This window comes from Numida meleagris, chromosome 1 (assembly GCF_002078875.1).
Source record: "Numida meleagris isolate 19003 breed g44 Domestic line chromosome 1, NumMel1.0, whole genome shotgun sequence".
NCBI classification, from domain to species: Eukaryota; Metazoa; Chordata; class Aves; order Galliformes; family Numididae; genus Numida; species Numida meleagris.
In genome coordinates, this window is record NC_034409.1 from 107171905 (window position 1) to 107192560 (window position 20656).

General features: G+C 46.5%; 1 protein-coding gene across 1 annotated transcript in view; it reads right to left on the bottom strand.

Moving 5' to 3' along the window:
- C2CD2 (C2 calcium dependent domain containing 2) overlaps positions 1-20392 on the bottom strand; it is a 36027-nt gene extending 15635 nt beyond the window's left edge. The window contains exons 1-7 of the mRNA XM_021406194.1: positions 20005-20392; positions 18545-18643; positions 9424-9543; positions 8900-9001; positions 4894-5016; positions 4487-4607; positions 1844-1952 (exon numbers count right to left, since the gene is read on the bottom strand). Coding sequence (XP_021261869.1) covers positions 1844-1952; positions 4487-4607; positions 4894-5016; positions 8900-9001; positions 9424-9543; positions 18545-18643; positions 20005-20295 — 965 coding nt within the window. The 5' untranslated portion in view covers positions 20296-20392. The remainder of the gene's footprint in view (positions 1-1843; positions 1953-4486; positions 4608-4893; positions 5017-8899; positions 9002-9423; positions 9544-18544; positions 18644-20004) is intronic.

The window sequence follows — 20656 nt, forward strand, 5'->3', positions numbered from 1 at the left end:
CCAAATTCCAGTCCACTTAATCACATCCTGCCTGCCCTCTTTCTGCACTTTCAGTTCGAAAGGGGCTTATTCTTGTAAACTTCCTGTCCAAAAGCGCTGGGTACGTGTCTGTTCTGCAACATCAAACACGGGTGCTGCTCCCCCAACAGATGGCTGAAGTAGTTCGCATACACAAGGGGTGAAGTATTTTGAGATACTCCAGAAAAGAAAGTTGCTACAGAAGTGCGTTGTTTCTCTGAGAAGAAATCACATCACTTTAATCCCTAAACTGTGACAGCAACACAGTGCACTGTCACAGAAGAATGCTGCCTGCTCTGTGGCTTCCCACGAAAGCTGGAGATCCTCCAACTAAAACCAGACTTTAAAACTTGAAAAGACAAAAAGTCTTGAGCCATTCATGTCTCAAGGAAGAGAATTTCCTAGCTGGCTGCCCACTTGCCAGCAGGATGAGACACAGGGTATATTTCTCCATCAGACTGCATAGAAAGATGGGACTTTTCAGCGTTGTTCTACATCATCATTTTTTCTGTGCTGACTGTGGTCACTTCTCATCTCCATCCCCACACACATTGAGAGATCCAGTGTTCTCCATGCCCTGTACAGCTTCTGATGAAATTTACATCGAGCAACCCTAATTACTTTTTCCCCTCAATACTCCTGTTTCTACAGAGTATGATCCTACAGAACACATGGGCACAGAGCAGCTGTCTGCAGTGGGGAGGCAGGAGATTTGTGCACCACACACTCACTGCCCCTTGGAGCTGAGGAGAAACACATGGAAGCACAGGCACCACTCCTCAAAGAAGGCAGCACTCAGCACTGACAGGTGCAGGTCTGAACACTCACTCGGTTCCTTGCAAGCTGAGCTTCTGCTTTACAAAGAGAAGAAGCCTATGCCAGGCTGTGACTAGACAGTGAAGAAAAATGTCACAGAAAAACAGATGGACTTTGTCTTCATGATCTTGAAGGTCTTTTCCAACCGAGATGATTCTATGAATGGAACCGAGATGGGAGAGGAAAGCTATATTGAGAACCACTATGTACCAAGCGTCTCTCATATTACTAAGCCAGTAGCAGGAAAAAAAAAGTGCAGCACCTGCAGCACGTTGCATGGCAGCAGCACTGCCCCGCTTCCCTGGGAAGCTGCTTCTGCCTGTGTGCATGTGTCTAAAGTCAGTCGAGAAATGCACCTCAGACCACGCCATTAGTGGCTCCCCCTATCCCTTTCTCATACCACACAGAACCTACCGGATGTTTTCTGCTCTGCCACTAGGAAGTGGAAATGAAAAGTTTTAGAACAGCTCACTCTTGACCTTATTGACAGAAACTGCATAAATCACACAGTACTATGCAGGTTGCCCCAAATTCCCATTTTTGTTCTACAGAAAAGAAAAACCTATATAGTTTTACACTGTGCTTTTTACAATAGCCATCGTTCTTTTAGGCGGTCAACTTGTTTGTACATTCACATTTCCCTCTTGGGGAAGGAAGAGTTAGATATCACATTTTCTCAAATGCAGTTTTCAAGGTAAAGCAGCTTCAAAACCCTGCTAACAATTTTTGGCACTGAGTTGAAGTACAGGGTGATTTATTATGCCTGTTACTGCTGTCATTAACTCGAGTCAGATATCTACCAGGGAAGATCTAGAGGCCTATTTGATCTCGTATCCATGCAGAAGGTAATTGGATACCCTGAAGCCTCTACCAGCTCCAGATTTTTCTGAGGCCACCTGACAGGCCATGTTTCAAAACATCGTTCTTCCGTTGAAATCTCACATAGTGCTGGTTAAAAAGAAGAAGAGATGCTTTACTACAAAACGTTCTCAGTAGGTGAGTTACTCACAAGACAAACTCTTCCTTCCAAAAGGGATTTGCAGCATTTTTGGCTACGGAGCTGGAAAACTTCTGCATAGGGTCATTCAACTGAGCTATGCACACAAAGTTTGTGCTGCCTGTAAGACCAATGAAAAGAAAGTTGTTAATCTTCCATCACAGGGATACACGCTTATTCAAATGAAAGTGAAGAACCTCTTTCCTTACACATTGCTCTTTTGAATAGACCATTTGGAAACATTTCCTCACCCACCCATAGAATAAATTTCTCCCCTTCACTTCTGACTAATTGGCATAATAGAGTAATTATATCACCACTCGAAATGCAAACAATTTGCACAATGTGTCACTCTGAAAACAATTTATTGTTTATTACTTCCACAGCAGTGGAAATCATTTCAGTCTTGGGGTTCCGACACAGCAAGGACAGCAGCAAAAAGTTCACTGCTGACTCTGTGCACAGCAAACAATAGACACGCTGCCTCCAGCTCTCCAGAAGAATCCAGGTTTACATTTGTTATCACCAACTCTCAGTTCTCCTCCAGTGGTGTATCTGGGCTGTGAAGGAGCCCTATCTCAGGCACAGAAGCAGCTTGGGCCTGGCAAGGTTATCAGAGGAGACAAAGCACTACGGACACGCAGCTTATGGGGATCCAAACTAACCCTGCAGTAAGCAGTTTAGCTGCTTTCCCAATGCGCTGAGCCTGAGTTAATGAGCCCCGTACGGTTTGCTGTTACCGCTGCCATATGTCCCCACAGCCCCTGCTGAAATGCGCACGCAGCCCTGTGCTGGAGCCACCTGGGGACTGACACTGAAAAAGGGCATTCCAACAGCTCTGCCTCTGGTGTTCACAGCTAACAATTCTTTCCTTAACAGCAGGAATCCCTTTTGCCCTAGCTGACGCTGTGAGCCACACATCACCAATCCAAGACTATCTGTGATCACATGCACAAACTAAAGAAATAAAAATGGGCACAGCCCAGGAGCAGAGGCTGGTTCTGCTGCTGGTTGCTCACCAGCTGGACTCATAGGAAAACCACAGGCTTCTATAGACTATGCTGCCAATCCATGCCTGAGCTTAATGGCCAGAATGGACAACCCCCCACCCCCCCAGCCCACTGTGTTGGTGCATGAGCCTACAGCAGTGCACACTTATAAGGGAGGCTCGGAGCTGCAGTGGGATGGTTAATTATTGGTACAAGACAAGGCAAGGAAAAGGGAAGGGAACAAGAAAAGGCAGCAAGCTCTGTCCAGAAGCCAGCATCTGCCCAGCTGTGCCACTATTTCCACTGGATTTAAAGTGACCACTACTATGAGGCTTTATTTCTCATACTCTGTTCCAAAGCATTCACACCCCAGGAGTTGCTAGAGAACAAGAAAAATTTCCTCCTCCTGTTAGAAAAGCAAATGGTGATTTCTGGATCTCCATATCTGGGTTTCCACAGAACAGAGCATTAATGACTTCCCTCTTCCTTACACTTTGATGGAGGGGACAGAGGGGCTTCCCATAAGGCAAATCCTCTGCCGTATGCATCCTGAGCTTATAAAGGCATCTCATCTCATGACTGTTAATGGCAGCTCTTTTGAAAAGCTTCGTTTGCACTACGAAATTGTAGAGTAACAATGAATTCTCAATGAGTTTTCCTGCTGCAATCTACAGTTTCCAGTACAGTTCTATTTATAGACGATATTTCACTGCCAAGACTTCCAGAACTTCTATAATACATACATATATATATATAAATGCACATATATATGTATATATATATATATAAACAGTCTAAAAAAACTGAAAAAAGGAGTAAAGCAAGAACATATTTATCCAAGACCAGTGCCTTGCCCGTTTTAGCAGCTAGTAGCTTCCATTAAAAGGATTGTTACAGAATTGCTAGCGACAATAAGCCACAGGGAATCAAATTTGCATTTTCTCTGACGCAACTCAAAATATGCTTGCTCATGCCTCAAGCAATGATGCAAGCAAGTTCGCACTTGAAGAAGTCTGAACACTTGTCAGACGTGTTTGGTGCTTCCTTCTTAAACCAGCAGTGCAATTTCACCAGGCTGTGAGCTCCTTTTGGCTTTATTCTCCATCTGCATGAGGTATACCTCCACTTACCACAGAGATACTCTACTAGGGGTAAAACAACAACAACAAAACCCTTTGAGGAGAGCTTACATAAAGGAGGAGAGTTATAAATAAATCAGAACATTGCCCCCAAATATGGGAAAACAGCTGAAAAAATAGGGCAGTACTGAACCAAAGCAATGCCACTGCTAATAGTCAATGAAGAGCTGGTTCTGAATGCAATCCAACTTGTTATCACTCAAAGTGATAACTTCTAAAATAAACTCTAGAGAATAAACAACCAACTTTAGGAATATGCTCATTTCAATTTGTTTTCAAACACTATGGATTTGTTTACAGGAAGATCAAGATGTATAAATAATTAAATAAACCAAAACATTCACAGTTTTGTACAAGCATGACTAAGCTTGTTTCTGGGAGAACAGCAATTTTGTGCATGTTGATCTGAGCCAAGCTTGTAAGTGAGAACTTCCAAATGATATCAGCTGAATTAAAAAAAAAAAAACAAAAAACCTAAAACCCAAGATCCTACTTGAAAACAAGTGGCACCCTCTGGGCTACATTACCTGCAGCACTGTGATCAGTGAGGTTTACCGTGATGTTCTTTACCAGCAGTTTCAGTTCATGAGCCCTTGGAGGTTTAGGCGGGCTGGTGCCCTGAGGGATAGCGCTCGTGTTCTGTACATTCTGTGAAAAGGAAAACAAGAGGGATGGAGCATACGCAAATGCTTAACTTCTATCACATTAATGTAAGGAAGGAGATGTGATGTGGAGTAACATCCACAAATAGCCACATGGGAGTTATAATCACAAAGCTTGCACTGCCAAAGGCTGTGTTGTTTTAAAGCAAGCATTCCAGTTGTTTCTAATCACTGAGCGGTGTTGAACGTACTGGTTTCTGGATCATAAACAGGTAATAAAAACACTACACAGAAGGAGACTTCTCAAAGATTCAGGTAGGAATAGGACTTACCTGAACCTCCTTTATGTCTGTAGGTCTCGTACTCAACACTACAGATGGAGTAACTGAACTAAAGAGGTTCTTCAAAACATCTCTGAGCGTTTCAGATATTGCACAAGTCCCTTCTCCCTGTCCCTAAAAGGAAACCAACAATAATGTTGCTCAAAATTCAGAAGAATACAAGTTAAGGCAAAAAAAAATAAAATTACCTGGCATATCCAAACTACCAAAGCAACTGCCAATTACCTTTGTCACAGTTTCTGTTGCTAACAACAGAATGTACCAGGAGATCATGCAAATAATTACTTACATTTCTACATTAAGCAGTAAAGAAAAACTAGAAATGTACACTAACAAAGCCACATGCTGTCCTGAGAGTTAGGAAGGCAGAGCTCTTAGCCACAAAACTAGGCGTTTCACTAACACTTTTTGGTGCTGTTTTAAAGTTGCTGTACTGCTTTGCACTCTGCTGAGGGAGCAGATCAGGTCCGCAGATAAGCAGATAGGCACTGTTCCACTGATTTAATGGGAGCTCTGCCAGCCTGCGACAGCTGAGAATGTGCTAATCCTATACTGCACTGAAGAGTTACTGTAGCATCTCTTGGAGGTCTTCAGCCTTGCTGAGAAGTGCACGGAATGGATGGACAGTCATGCTACTCCAAGGGACTGACTCATCTTTTTGCCTACTCAAAAACCCTGTGGCCGTCTGCATTTCACACTGCCTGCTTGCACATTTCATCTTCGGAACATCAGAGTGAACCATTCAACCCGTCCCCATGCTCCTTGCATCACACTGCTGGAAAGCTTTCCTCTGCTCAGTTACCTACACGCCAATGACTCCACAAATGAAGATGTCAAGAAAGGGCAGTTTGGTGCTACCTTTGCTGTGGAGGCAGCCCAGGAGAAGTCTCCATGAGGTTTGTTTTCTAAGGAAAAGATCGAGTTGAATGACAGAGGACTCGTCCACCCTTTCTAACTTGTTACTACGTCTGAGAGACTTCAGTGTTACAGGCAAATGCAATAAATATACAAAGCAGAAAAAAAAGTACCCCTTCACATGCTGCTGTCAGATGAGAGCAGACCTCCAGCAAGCAGTGCCAACAAAGCAGGCCCAGCTGCAGAAGACAAGGCACGCTGGTGACAAGGACACGCAGTTTGTACCAGCAGGAAGATCAGGCAGGGAACTGAAGCCCTAATTCCCGCAGATTATCTTGATAATGCTTAGGCTGCGCAGCACCAGCTTCCAGCATTCCCATCAGCTTAAGCAAACCCACAGGACTGCAGCAGCTCAGGTATCAAGCTACAGCCCTGTGAATGCAGCTGAGTGGACATCCTGCATCAACCTCCTCTGCTGGAGCTGTGCCCCTCAGCATGCAGAGCCCAGCACCAGATTCTGTCACTTGCAACCCTCAGTCCTCTTTTAATGCACATGGAGTCATTTCCGCACTCCTACAGGGATGCTTGAAGCTTGCACAGCAGGTCAAACCAATTTGGAGCAACACCCCTTTCCCAATTACTCAAGTGTTACAGAAAGAGCCCGGGCATTTCATAAAAATCCCAGGAATGCTGCATACAGAAATCCTTTTGCACCACCTCCTCATGCACCCACCCTTTGATGATATGCAGCTACTGACGAAAACCTGCAACAGTATTGGCTAATTCTACAGCAACTTTGCTTTGTTCACAACACAACTGCTAAAAGAAAGAGGCAGAGGCACATTCCTCCAGCTTCCAAATAATACTTTTGCTTTTAAGAATATTGAAAAAGTATACTTGTTTCAGTAACTTACGTTTTCTGAGATACTTAAATAAGCAGATAAATTGTTGGTTGTTCTCACTGTTTCGGGGGTGACTTCCTTCCCCTGCCCTTACCTACACACTGCTGGATGAAGAATGATGCCAACTTGCAAAATTCCAGCCAACCCTCACTCCGCCATCAACCAAAACTGGTATTAGTTATTTAATAATAATAACAGCAGCAGCAGCTGTCATTGGGTTCTATTGAAGGTATTTTCTGATGTTTTTCATCAACAGAAAATAGGTTATTATATCCACTTGTTCGACTGATGGGAGAACTGTTTTGTTGATAACCATCAGCAATTAAAGATCTCAATTTGTACATAACATTTCTGTAAGAGAAAAAAGAACTACAAACTAGGACACAGAAGCTGACATTAAAAGTTTAAGAGCTGAAGGAATTACCAAGGGTAGGTTGCTCCTTGTTTTATCCATTAAACAGCTGTTTGTCACCTCCCCACTTCCCTGAATGCTAACAGAAACTTCAAAGTGAAAAAGAAGCCCTTAAGTGGTAAGAACTTCACAGGCTCATTTTAAAATCACAGGCAAAGCACAGGAGGTTACAACTGCTTTGTCACTTGGCACATCTCAAAAAACAGGCTTTGAAGGCCAGAGACAGTGCCAGACTCATTTGCACATGGCAGTGAATACTTACTGCTTGTTCAGTGAGTGGACAATCAGCACGCCACTTCAACACGTGCAGGTCAGTTGCATGCACAGTAAAATTATATTACGTTTTAATTAAAGCATTAAAACACACTTCAAAAGACCTGCCTGTCTTTAGTTATGAGCTTAACATTTTTGTGTACAAAAACTATGGCAATAAATTTTTATGATTCTAGGTCACTCAGCTATGGGTCTTCAGTAGCAGCTTTACCATCACAGCCAGTACTAGGGGCTGAGCTTCTGGGAAGGAGCTCTGCAAAGAAGGACTTGGTGGACAAGCTGACCACAAGCCAGCAATAAACCCTTGTGATCAAGAAGGGCAATGGTATCCTGCGGTGAATTAGGAAGAGCATTGCCAGCAGGTCGAGGAAGGTGATCCTTCCCCTCTACTCTGCCCTGGTGAAGCCTCACCTGGAATACTGGGTCCAGTTCTGGGCTTCCCAGTACAAGAGGGACACAGACATACTGGAGAGTCCAGCAAAGAGCTACTAAAACGATGGAAGGAATTGGTGCTTCTCTCCTATGAGGAAAGGCTGAGGGAGCTGGGCCTGTTCAGCCTGTAGAAGAGAAAGCTCAGGGGATCCGATCAATGTGCTGGATGAGATGGACCTAGAAGGGCCCTTTCCACCTCAGCTATTCTGTGATGCTGTAAACCTAATCTTTAGCAAGACCTTCAGTCAGAAAACCAACCTCACATAAAGCAAGCATATGCTCTCTGTTATACAAAATGTCTAAGTGCCACTATGTTTGTGTTAATTATTTTTTTTTTTAAATTGTGAATGGTCAAAAGCAGAACACAGTCTCAAATCATAAAGAAACCCTTTCAGGAAGTGTGTCAATAAAAAAAAAGCACAACAAACAATGAATCAACATTTATATACTAAGATAATGTGCAATTGGGAAGGCGTCAATATATTTCTAAGTAACTTATCATTTCCTTAAAAACTCGTGTTTTTTCAGAGCTGTATCTGAATGAGGGCTACCGGATTCCAAAACTAATTAAGTTAAGGGCAGGAAAATTACTTTGATGGGAACATCGTCACAGCTTTTTCATTGTATTAGAAGCACTCTTAAGGCTTTTAGTAACAGACATTTTTCACACCTTTGAATTTGGTCAAAAATATTTGCCAGGTCACTTGTCTGTCAAGTACAGATTTATCTTTAATGCTTCTGTAACCTGAGAGATGCTCTTTGATTTCAGAGATGCAGGATTTTGATGGATGAGCCATGGCAAGTTTCACTGAAGCAGTTTAAGAAACCACTGCCAATAAATAACTGCCCCATTCCACTGCTAAATGCAGTCAGCAGAAAGGAGCAGGCATTTTTGCTTCAGTTGTTCCAGCATCATCCAATATCTTAGCTCTAGCTACTGTTACTGCTAATGTAATCCACTGCATTGGGATTTGCACTGGAGAGATGCTTTCTGACTCCTTGAGCAGTGACTACCAGAGGAGCAGCAGCAAGGTTTGGCAAAACATGTCTAAGTCCTCTCCCAGACTGAACTGCACCCTTACATTAGAACTTTCACTACAACAAATAAAACTTACTGACTGACCTCCTGCACTATTGGCTGGATTTCAAAGTTGGTTTCATCGACATTAACGAGGAGCCACTCCACTTTGACATCATCTCCTTTGTCTTTCACGTAGAGGTGAAGCTGTGGATAGGAAAGAAGTTATTGGAGTGCGTTCTGGTATCCTGTAAGGAAATTTTAAGTCAAGCTCCAAACTAAGGTTTGCCAAAGGAAAAATACCAGTTTCTGAGGCAGTATACATCCAAGCGACAGTGTAAGAAAGCAAACTAGATACCGAGTGAGAGCGCATGCCAGCCAAAAAGGGTATTGTTGTTCTACACATCAGAGCAGTCTATTAAAAGATTTATTTATTTATCTACAGTATTCCTAAAGCAGAAGACAGAACTGTAATATTATCAAATATTTTACTGGAATTAACACGAGCTTGCACGCATCTTTGCCAACAGCAAGTGAAAGCCCAACACAACCTTTCAGACCTTCCATTTGAGCTGTGCAATAAGATGTAACAAAAGGAAAAAAAGAGAATAATACTTAAGAGGCTTTACCTGCAAGTGAAGCGGAGATAGTTTCACGCTGTACGACTGACTTCCTGCAGCTGTGGGTGAAGAACTTGAGACGCTGATAACAAATGTAATGGAATCTCCCACAGCATTACAAGAAACCACCTAAAGAAATGAAAGGGGAGGAAAAAAAGGAAGGGAAGAACAATTCAGTCTTCAGAAGAACGCTTGGAGAAGGCAAGAAAGGAACTAAGTAAAATGAAAGACTTTAAGCTACTAGAATTATGTTATGTTCTGCACATGCGAGATTTCCAGTCAGTTTATTAACCCCCAGCACTTTCTTCTACACGCTCAGCTCTAAAACCTGCAGTTGAGCTGTACACTTCTAGACACAAAGTGACACAAAATACCTGGCAATTCTGGCGATTTCCAAAAATTTGTGTTGTTGGATATAAGTAGGTTTTTTTCTCCTTCCTCTCCTGCTGCAAACCGAGCATCCTATCGCAGGATAGCTGGTTTTACCAAACATTTGGCTCATAAAAATGAACTGTACAAGATTTGTTTTAGTGGTATCCTACAAATGAGAAACTTTGGCATAACACTGCTGCTTCTGGAGAGGATACTGACTGAGTAATTCCAGTGGGGTGCTGATGGGCAGAAGCCTTTAGAAGTTTATTCAAGTCTTTGACCAAACCAAGGAGAGCACTGAAATTTGGTGGTGAAGCTATATGTCTGGGACAAGCTTATTTGCTACTTGACTGCTTACTTAAGTACACATCCTCAGTTTTATAAGCAGTAATTTAACTTGTTATCACATTGAGTTTACAAACACAGTGTTTTTCTCCTCCCTCTCCTTGTAAGCCAACTGAGGTTGCGGAGCTGCTCAAAAACCTAAGAATGTGCAGAAAGCACCTGGCAGCAGAGGAAAGCCCCACGTACAGAAGTCAGAAATCATGCACTAAGCCAGAGAGAGATGTTCACTTTGCTAACAGCCTTGCTGGTTGAAGACACCTGCTCATTGCTGCTCCTTCACGGTTACTGTTCCCACAGCTCCACCACTGGAAAGATGAGTTAAACATTCTGTAGATGGACTTAGGCAAAGTTAACCATGTTAATGCAATGCACAGACAAATCACCTGCTGCAAGAATCTGTTTGACAGAAACTCTGTGCAAATGCTAGTAAATTATATTTGTGCGCTTATTGCTTCACTTATGCGCACTAGATTGGAAGTTGAAGGCTTCAACATGAGTCAGGTACCCTCTGAAAGATTCTTATCAGTCTCTCCTTAAATACAGTCCATCTCCCAGGACTCCATGCACCGTAGCACCAGAGGGCTTCACAGCACATCTGCAAAGGCAGAAATTACAAAGGAGCAGGTGGATGGAGCGGACATGACAAATAACAAACCCAACCACACCTATGAGCAACAACAGTTGCAGAAGGTGCGTCTTCTGCAAACCATAGTTGGGAGGTGGACAAGTCTGCCTTCCTCACCTCTCCTCTTTCCCAAAAGCTAAATTCCCTCTAAGTTGATTTATGTTCCTTAATCCCACATAATCAACGTAAGCAGCCACAATTAGGACACAACTGAAATTAGTTAACGACTAAAAAGCTTGACTGCTCATTTTACTTGTAATTCAGTCAAAATACAGAATACAATTCATTTACAAAGAGGATGGATTGACGCGGCTTTTCCTTAAGTACAGCAAAAACGGACAGGTTCTTCCATCTTTTTAGGGTGCAAAAAGAGGGAAAAGGACAGGTCTGAAGCAAAAAACACTGACACTTGCATATCCTAAGCAGAGCTTTACCACCCATATGCACCCGATCCACACATGCATGGGAAGCTCAGTGCATTCAGAACAAGTTGGACTTGCTGCACATGTGACGCAGAGCCACACGTCTGGAATTTCGGGAGGTCTAAAAGGCAGGGTTGCCAGGTAAACAGGCAATTACTGCTTTAAAAACAAAAACAACAGAAGCCTGGCAGGAGTGTTGGCAGATGTGTTCATGTGCTGCTTTTTTTTCCTCAAAATGTGTTTATTTTCAAGTCAAAGATGGAAACAGAGAGTCTGCAACTGCCACTTCCCTTCTAAAGTGACATTCCTTTAGAAACATAGCAGATGCTTTTGAGAGACCACAGCAGAAATATGTAGGCCCTTTGTGTGCCCCTCCCTGAACAGTAACATGAAGAAAAACATTGAAGCTTCCTGTGCTGGGCTCCTCTTCCCCCACAGCCCCATCCAACCTGCTTCCTCAGATTCTTTGTCTCGGAGCAGGTGAAGAGCAGTCACCAACAAACCCCAGCTCATTCATATCCTGTGAAGCTCTAGTTAGAGACAAAATGCATTTGCTAGCAGGAGAGGAGAGGGTCAGGCAAAGCACCCTTTCTGGCTGAGAGAGGAGAGAAAGAGGACAAATATTCATGAGAAAACAGAGGCATCTGGACTGGTAAGCTGCCCTTCGACTTCATCCATCTTCTTTCTCTCCTTCCCAATACTCCACGCAAGGGACACCTCATCAACCTTTCATTTTCAATGGATGCTAGAAAACCTGTAGTTTCTGTGACAAACTTTCCTCCAAAACGAAGCCCTTGCACCACCACACAGCAGCTGTGGCTGGCTAACTGGACTCCCAGAGAGTTTAGGTGTCACTTTGCTATCTTGTAGCTGCACAAGCTACAAGCTTCTATACCAGCAGAAAGAGTGAAGTGAAGCAGCAGCACAAACACCAGGACTCTTCCACCAGCAAGACCATGGTGCCTTCTCCCTACAGCATCTCCCTGTTCACAGGCACCCCGTCACCAGCAAAAGGGTCTCTGTGCACTTCTGAGATCTTACACCCTGCAGAGGTTCTCAGGCCTTCCTCTAAAATTGTTCATACAATCATCCTAACAAAAAGTCAGTTCCAGGTAAACTTCAGGAAAGAATAAGACTGGAAAAGCATTATAGTTGGAGCAAGACAGAAATATTTTTCTAAGAAATTGAAGTGTCTGGACCTGCATCCTCACAGCTGTTGAAGACCTGTCCCCTTGCTCTGCCCTCCTTCCCTACATCTTGATTTCACAGTTCCTCTGGAATGGAATGATTTCAGTTTCTCTTCACCCTGAAATGGCAGCAAAAGCTACTTCAGTTCAAGGAGAACCAGAATGCCTCTGCTAGTTGCACAGGGTGTGCTCTTGCATTAAGATGTTTCAGTTTTGGAAGCAGCACCACACAGATTCATGCTTTCATAGAGCCATTTGAGTTGGAAGGGACCCTTAAAGGCCATCTGGTCCAACCCCCCACACCTACAGGGAACAGGGACGCCTATAGCTCCATCAGGTTGCTCAGAGCCCCATCCATCCTGACTTTGGATGTCTCCAGGGACGGGGCACCCACCACCTCTCTGGGCAACCTGCGCCAGTGCCTCATCACCCTGATAGTAAAAGACAACTTCTTCTTTATGCACAGCCTTTCTGTTAGTCCTCCACATCAGTCTTTCTCTCCCATTTCTCTGTGCAGGACGGTCGAGTCCCTTCTGTGGTGAAGGGGATGGTGAATGGCTGTGACTTCAGAAGGAAGCTCTTAGAGCCCAACAGAGGAAGTCCTCCACCTTCCCCAAGCCTGACTGTATCACATGGGTATGTAAAACTCCCAGCATTATGAGCTCAATTGCTTTTTGGACAGAAATCAGCTTTATTGCATTTTGTTTCCAGAAGGAGAAAGTCACCTGAGTTTGCAGAACACATATCAGTAGCATGTAAGTAATAAAAAATTAATAAAAATTTAAGGTCTCCATGAGAAAATGAGTATTCCATGAGGCAGCCACAGAGCGAAAGCTGCCTTAATCTCAGCTGCAGGGATCAGGGTGCTGTAAGATTTGGGAACTCCACAATTTCCTTTTTTTTTTTTTTTTTTTTTCTAGAGTACTACTGTGAGAAAGAGAAGGTCCTTTTCTGGCACAGAAGGTTTCTCTTGTCAATGGCCACATGGATAAGTTTGCATGCTCAACATATAACCTCTCCAAGAGAAAATTTTCCAGTCAGAAATTTCTGTCTTTTCACAACCATTACACTTAGCTATTCAAAAGAAGAATTGTATCACCTGCTTTGGCTAGCTGAGCCTATGCATTGGTTTCTTAAGGGGCTTTCTGTAGCTTCTATACAGTTCCCTCTTGACCCAAGTAGTTCACTACATGACATAGATATATCAAGAAGGGAAGAGGGGAAGATAGAAGGCAGTGTCTAATCCAAGCATGGCTTGAAGCAGGTTTTTAGAAGCCAGCATGAAAGCAAGAGCGCCTGCAAATACAATGAGACAAATTCAGGGCAGTTCTTCAAAATGATGATAAGCACTGGGGTGAAGGCAGAGTGATGGAATGGGTGCACAGAAGAAGGAGCTACCCACGTAAGCAATAGAAGAAAAACAGATATACCAAGTGAATTTAGTCATTCTTTTGCAACTGACAAACATGCAAATTCAAAGAAGTGGAGAAAAGGGAAGGATTGAAAAAAGCAACCATCAGGGAGTACAAGCAAATAGGAGAGGGAGAATTTTCAATGAGCCCATCAAGCCCAGTGAGTATCAAATGGTGGGAGGACAAGAAGCAGCACCTATATTTAAGAAGGGGGAAAGCAAGTCGCAAAACCAGACTTGGTACTTTGGGCTCACTAACACACAGGTCTTTGCAAAGAGCTTAGAAGACAGTATAGCTGAAGACATGGAGACAAACAAAGACAGGAACGTGCAGGAGGTCTGACAGTTTGCCCTACAGTGACTGTGTCCACAGGAGAGAGGCAGAGATGCAGCATGCGGTACCACTGGGGACACTGGGTTACCTGACACCTGAACCGGGCTGATGGATGTGGCAAAAGCCTAAAAGGAGGACCATGTGCATCTGCAGCAGGCTGTCTGACAGGGCCCAAACCAGTAATCATCACCACTGAAGCAAACAACTTCCAGCACAGATACCTCCCTTTGACAAGATACTCAGTTCCAAAGTAGGTTAGACCCACTATGTTGTCTTGCCTATTTTAATTGGGACACCTATTTCCGAAATTCATCAGTAGAAGGTCTGAAAGAAAGTGAGGACAGAGAGCTGAAAACCTTGAAGACTAGAAAAGAAACACAACTCAAAATACAAAGCATACATGCAAGAATTAAAGAAAAATCCCCTCTATTGAAGCAGTATTTCTCTAAGAAAAAGCCATGACCTGCATGCATGAAGTCAACAACAGCATGAAGCAGCTAAGGGAGAGGCAGGTCAGAATAACAGTCTTGTAGGGGTTGGAAGAGACCTCTGGAGATCAGCTAGATCAGCCCCTTGCTAAAGCAGGTTCCCTACAGCAGGTTGCGCAGGAAAGTGCCCTGAAAGGCATTAAGAGAGCACTGTCAAGAAGCACAGCGAGGCAGTCATCTCAACACAATGTGAGACTTCACTGTAGCATTGTTGCCACTTTAGCCACCACTTTCAAGATGAATGAATCCAACTGGAGCAGCTGCAGAGAGGGACACACAGGAGGAACCGGCAAGTCAGCATTGAGAAAGGAGACCTGAAGAACAACTTCTTTAGTTGAGCCAAACAAAGGCTGGAAGGAAATGTAACTCCCTTGTGATATACCCACGGACAGCAAGTGCCGGGGGAAAAAGTGAATACATTCAAGATAAAGAATCATGCTAGTACAGGAAGAAAAAAATATAAATAAATGAAAAGGCTGCGTGGGCCATGATTCCACTTGGGCTTGTGGAAAAAAAAATAACACAATCATTAAAGCAGCAAATCCCTGGGATAGCTTTCCAAGCAAAAGTGGTTAAGGGACAATACAGACTGCACGTGATGGTCAGGGCAGTGCAGTCCACCAGAAACAACCAGAGATAAACACACGTACATAACTGGGGATGAATCCTAGTTAATGCTGTAGTGTTCATGATGAGAAAGTAGACTTTCCCCAGAGAGGAAAGCAGCCACTGCACCACAAGGCCCTCGTGGGCTTTGAAATGAGGGGAGCTGGGAAGCTCTGCACCCAAGGGCGATGCTGGATGGGAACAAAGCAGCAAAGCCACACAGCTGAACGAGGCCTTTTGGGGCACACTGCACAGCCTGTCTGAAAATGAGACCTCACATTAGGCCACAAAGCAGCCCTCCTTCTGCTCCACCATTTGCCCCTGTGGGATTCACAATAGAAAAACTGACACAAAGCTTCACTATCTGCTCTTGCCTGTTGTGCTGCAAGACAGCCACTCCTTGTGCAGCAGCTTTTTACTACTGCTTATCAAAGGAAAAGCAAACTGTGGGCACTCGGAGGGCTTCTTCCCCTCTTTGTTTAAGTACGAAGCAAGAGGAAGGGGGAGACTTCTGCTGCAGTTTAACAGTCGGGAAACAGACAAGATTGCTCTGTCCAAACTCCTCCGTGCCAAGCTCCCAACAAGAGAATTGTATCCTCTGTTGCCTTTTATTGCTGCTGGGAAGTTCAAAGCTTCTGGAAATAGATTCTGGTAACGGAAAGGTTGGCAGAAATAGCTGAGAATATTGCAAATGTTTACTTTATGGAAACAGAACAGCCAGCCCCGCACAATGAAAACAGCCCACTCCATTCCACATATTTAAGCTCTGGCCCAAACCTGGAATGAAGACTACAAGAGAGCAGAGGCTCTGCCCAGGGGCAGTGCGGTGCCACTCTCCTGACAGAGCAGCTCTGATTCGATGGCAGTGCCACCTGCCAAGCTCACACCCAGCAGCTCCCTTACCATGTCTGCACTGGCGTGCTGTGGAATGCATACCAGTTTTACAGCCTCCAGCTCCTCCAGCACAAGTGCAGCTGTACACACCTAAAGGGCACATGTGTCAGAGCGTGTCCTGGTCATAAACAAGGCTGTCAGTGGCAATGAAGAACTACAGCAGGCTGGCAATCTCCTGTCAGTTTGGTGTGGGTGTGTGCCAGGCATGAGGCCACTCCCAGCACCATGCAGTGTGCTCAGGAGCACAACACCGCGCTCCACAGAGGACAAGTACACAGGGCTCCATCAGCGTACAGCTACATTAAAGTGTTACACTTCATGGAATCATTAAGGTTGGACAAGACCACTAAGATCATCTAGTCCAATCACCAACCTATCATCACCATGACCACTAACCATTTACTGCTGTTTTCATCCCTTACCTTCAGTCCTCTGCTTCCTTTGATGACCACAACCTCGCCAGTTTAAAATCTCGAAAAAACGTATTTGAAGCAAAGTGCAACAGATCTACCCCAGCTGCCGAGCAAGGTACCTGTACACTCTTGCCATCCAGATCACAAGCAAAGAAGCAAGCCAGACCAGTTAAAGGACAACAGCCCTGTGTCAGATGACGGCCCAGGCATGTGCAGAGCTCTGAGGGATGCTACAATGTTGGTAAGCAAGCAGCATGCAGTCACCAGCTATGCCCAGAGCCAGCTGCACCGAAATAGGACGACAGAATCACAGAATGAGCTACCAACATAGGATCATAGAATCACAGAATGGTTTGGGTTGGAAGGGACCTTAAAGATGATCCAGTTCCAACCCCCTGCCGTGGGCAGGGTTAACATGCATGAGAAGACTGAGTCCAGACAAGCTGCTAAGGGAGATACCAGTTTCATTTGCTTTTTTGGGTAATACTTGCAGAGATTAAGGGTTTGAAGAGCAGGAAAAAAGAAAAACATGAAACACTTAGGATGCTCAGCATTACCCGAGGAGTATGTAAGAGAGACAGTGAGCCTATGAGAGAAATCCTGGGGCTTTTGGAGGTGGGTGCGTATCAGAGTGCCACTCTGAGGTTATTAGATACTGAAATAGAAATAAATTATTCAGCTGTACCTTAACTGAAGGAATAGGAATCATTCAGAGAATTTTTTCCAGCAGCTGTGCACAAGATTATGGAAACAGGTTTGGGGGGAATTCAGAACCACCCAATTACGTAATCAAAACTCTCTTAATCCAATACGTTTTTAAATGTGCTTATATTGCTTTAAGCTGCTGCGAAACCACATTAGATTGCTGGCTGCAATACTAACAGCTTGATTAACATACTGAAATGGCTCAATCCAAGGTCAAACAAGGCAGGAGGGAGGGTGCCAGGCCACAAAGCCCCTGGTAGAGGAGAGCTAGAGCCTGGACACACCACAGCCGGTGCTGCCCAGCTCCTGCTGCCCATGCTACCACAGCTTCACCACAGCAGCACCAGGCCCAACAGGCAGAAGAGAGCTGCTGGGGCGGGGAACACTGGCATGAAAGGGAAAATCTGAAGGGAAAAAAAAAAAAAGCAACAAAAAAAGCCCCACACAGAACTAGGGCTGGAGAACAAGTGCACAAAGAGCTTTACACGTTGGCAATCCCCAGCTGCCACCAGTAAGGGTGTGACTGTAAGTTGGGTATCAGACAGATAAGCATGCATAATTTTCAAAGGAATCATTGCAGAGCTGCTTAACATCTAAATTAGACGAGCAAACCAAAGTAAAGAAGCAGAACTAGAAGAAAAATAATGGGTTCAATTGATTCAGGGGCCCGAAGCCGAGCTAACAGTCACTGGCTAATAGTTACTGTAACCAAGATGGAAATACAGGAGCTATCAGGGCCAACAAGCACACATACACTTCTTTCCTCTTAGTGCATTTGTACACTGATACAAGAGCTACATTCCACCTTACTCTAATATTGCCCACACTCGGTGTGGGAAAACCCACTTCCCAATACGCGCTGTGGGGGTGGAAGAGGAAGGAGGAGACAAGTCCTCATCAGGAGTTACCTGGAGGACTTAGCACCTGCCCCACTGACCCTGTCTGGCTGGGAGCCACGAAACAGGCCTGTTTCAGCTACAGCACAGCAGGATGCAGGTAGGTCTTTCTGCCTCAGGGCATTTCTTCCCACATGAATCCCCAACCAACTACAACAACAGGACTGGGAACCGCAATGGCAGTAGGAGGACGTGGAGGCGTTTCTATCAGCTTGGCACAGCCCTGGCTGTTGTTCATTTGGCGGAAGCCCTGCAGCGCTTTGCTCACAGCTTGCACAAGAAGTGAACCAATGCAAAGAGGTCCCTTGGAGGCAGTTTGTAACCAACCTTCACCAACCTGGGTACTGAAGAGTAAAACTCCCACTGACACTCATACAAAAAGTGGCATTTCCTACTAAAAGTACCCTGAAGCACAATAAAGATGAAGTTTACCTTCTCTTGAACAGACTTCACCACACTAACAACTTGTTTAACTGTGAGCTCAAGTGGTTCTTCTGGGTCATCTTCCTCAAAGGTCAGCAGCTGTGAGTCCTAGGGAGGAAAAGAGGAGCACTGTGAAGTGGTGAACCTACCCCTTGGAGACAAGGGATGAAAACACAAGGGAGAGCCTGAAAATCTGCACTTAGGGCACACATCTAGGCCCAATTGCACCTCAACCTCCACAGAACACATAGGATTGTATGAGTTGGAAAGGCTGCATAAAGGCCATCTAGTCCAACTGCCCTTTCAACGAACAGAGACACCTACAGCAGATCAGGTTGCTCAGAGCCCCTCCATCCTGACCTTGAGTGTCTCCAAGGATGGTGCGTCCACTGCCTCTCTGGGCTACCTTTGCCAGTGCTTCACCACCCTGACTGTAAAAAGCTTCTTCCTTATGGTCAATCTAAATCTCCCGTCTTTTAGTTTGAAACCATTTCCCCTTGTCCTGTCACAGCAGACCCTGCTGAAGGGTCTGTGCTCTTCTTTCATACAGCCCCCCCCCCTTCAGATACTGAAAGGCTGCTCTCAGGTCTCTAGGATGAACAGCCCTACATCTCTCAGCCTGACCTCTCACGGAAGCGTTCCATCCCTTGAATCATTTTTGTGGCCCTCCTCTGGACTCACTCCAACAGGTCCACATCTCTCCTGTACCGAGGACTCCCCATCTGGTCGCAGTACTCCAGGTGAGGCCTCACCAGCGCAGAGCAGAGGGGCAGGATCACCTCCCTCGCCCTGCTGGCCACGCTTCTTTGGATGCAGCCCCAGACACGGCTAGCCTTCTGGGCTGTGAGGGCACAAAGCGCACTAGCCACACGGCTACGCTAGGCCATACCAAAACCATCAAATCCCCAACACTCAGCTCGAGGAGGTGGGGAACGAGCCCCTCCCTGGCCCTCGCTGTGAGGAGACACGGGCAGTGCTGACAGCTGCTCGGAGCAGTTTGGGCGGTGAGGTGACGCTGCCAGAGCCATCAGTGGCCGCACGCCGCAGGCGGTGCACGCACACCGGGCGCTGCCTTTCGGGCTCGGTGCGGGCCGGGACCTCACTCTGCCTCGAGAGGAGCGCGGTGCCACGCTGTGAGCTCACGGCGAGGAGCGGCTCCGGCGGGGCGTGTGCCGGGCCAGCGCTGTGGCTGAGACACGGGCCGCCCTTACTGCAACCAGCGGTGGCTGCGGGCCGGGTTGCGCCGCTCTCCTTATCTCTCACACACACGCTGCCCGGCTTTTCCTCCTGCCCCAGCCTTCCCTCCGGGGCCACCGGCTCTATCAGACCTAGAGAGGCACGCGCAGCGCTCCCTACGGCCCCGCACACACAGACACCCCGAGGGGCAGCAGCACGCCGCCCACGGCCCGCTCCCACACCCCCCCTAGACCCCCCTCCCCTTCCCGCCTCACCTGAGGCCCCGTACTCACCGCCCGCGCCGCCGCCTCGCCGCGCAGCGCCTCCACCCAGGCCCGCCGCCACTGCCGCCGCCAGCTGCCCAGCGACAGCGCCCAGGCCAGCGCCGAGCCGCCTTCCTCCAGCAGCTCGTCCCGCGGCGCCGCCGGGGGCTGCTGGGGGGACCGCCGCCTCCTCCTCCTCCGCCGCAGGGCCAGCAGCGCGTACTGCACCAGGTAAACGGCCAGCGTGGCCAGCGCGGCCACGAAGAGGGCGACCAGCGCGTACCACCGCAGCTCGGCCAGCCCGCCCGCCGGCCCGGCCATGGCTGACCATAATGGGAGCCCCCCGCCCCGGCAGCCGCAGCCCGCGCAGGGCCCAGCCGGCAGCCGCGTCCGGCGGGCAGCACGGGGACGCGCCCCAGCGCCGCGCCGCCCCCGCCGCGCTCAGCCCCCGCCCACGCCGCCGCCGGGCGGACAGGGGAGGCCGGGGCCCGGCCCGGGGCTGGCCGTGCGCCGCCGGGAACGGCTTCACTTGTCCGGTGCCTACCCGCGGATATCGGGGTGCAGAAGTGGAGCGGGCGCGCAGACCTGACGGCAAAGTGCTTGTTTGCTCGGCGGTTTCAAGCAGATTCACAGCTGGAAGCAAAGGTCTGAGGAAAACGGGAGTACAGTACAGAGGCGCCGC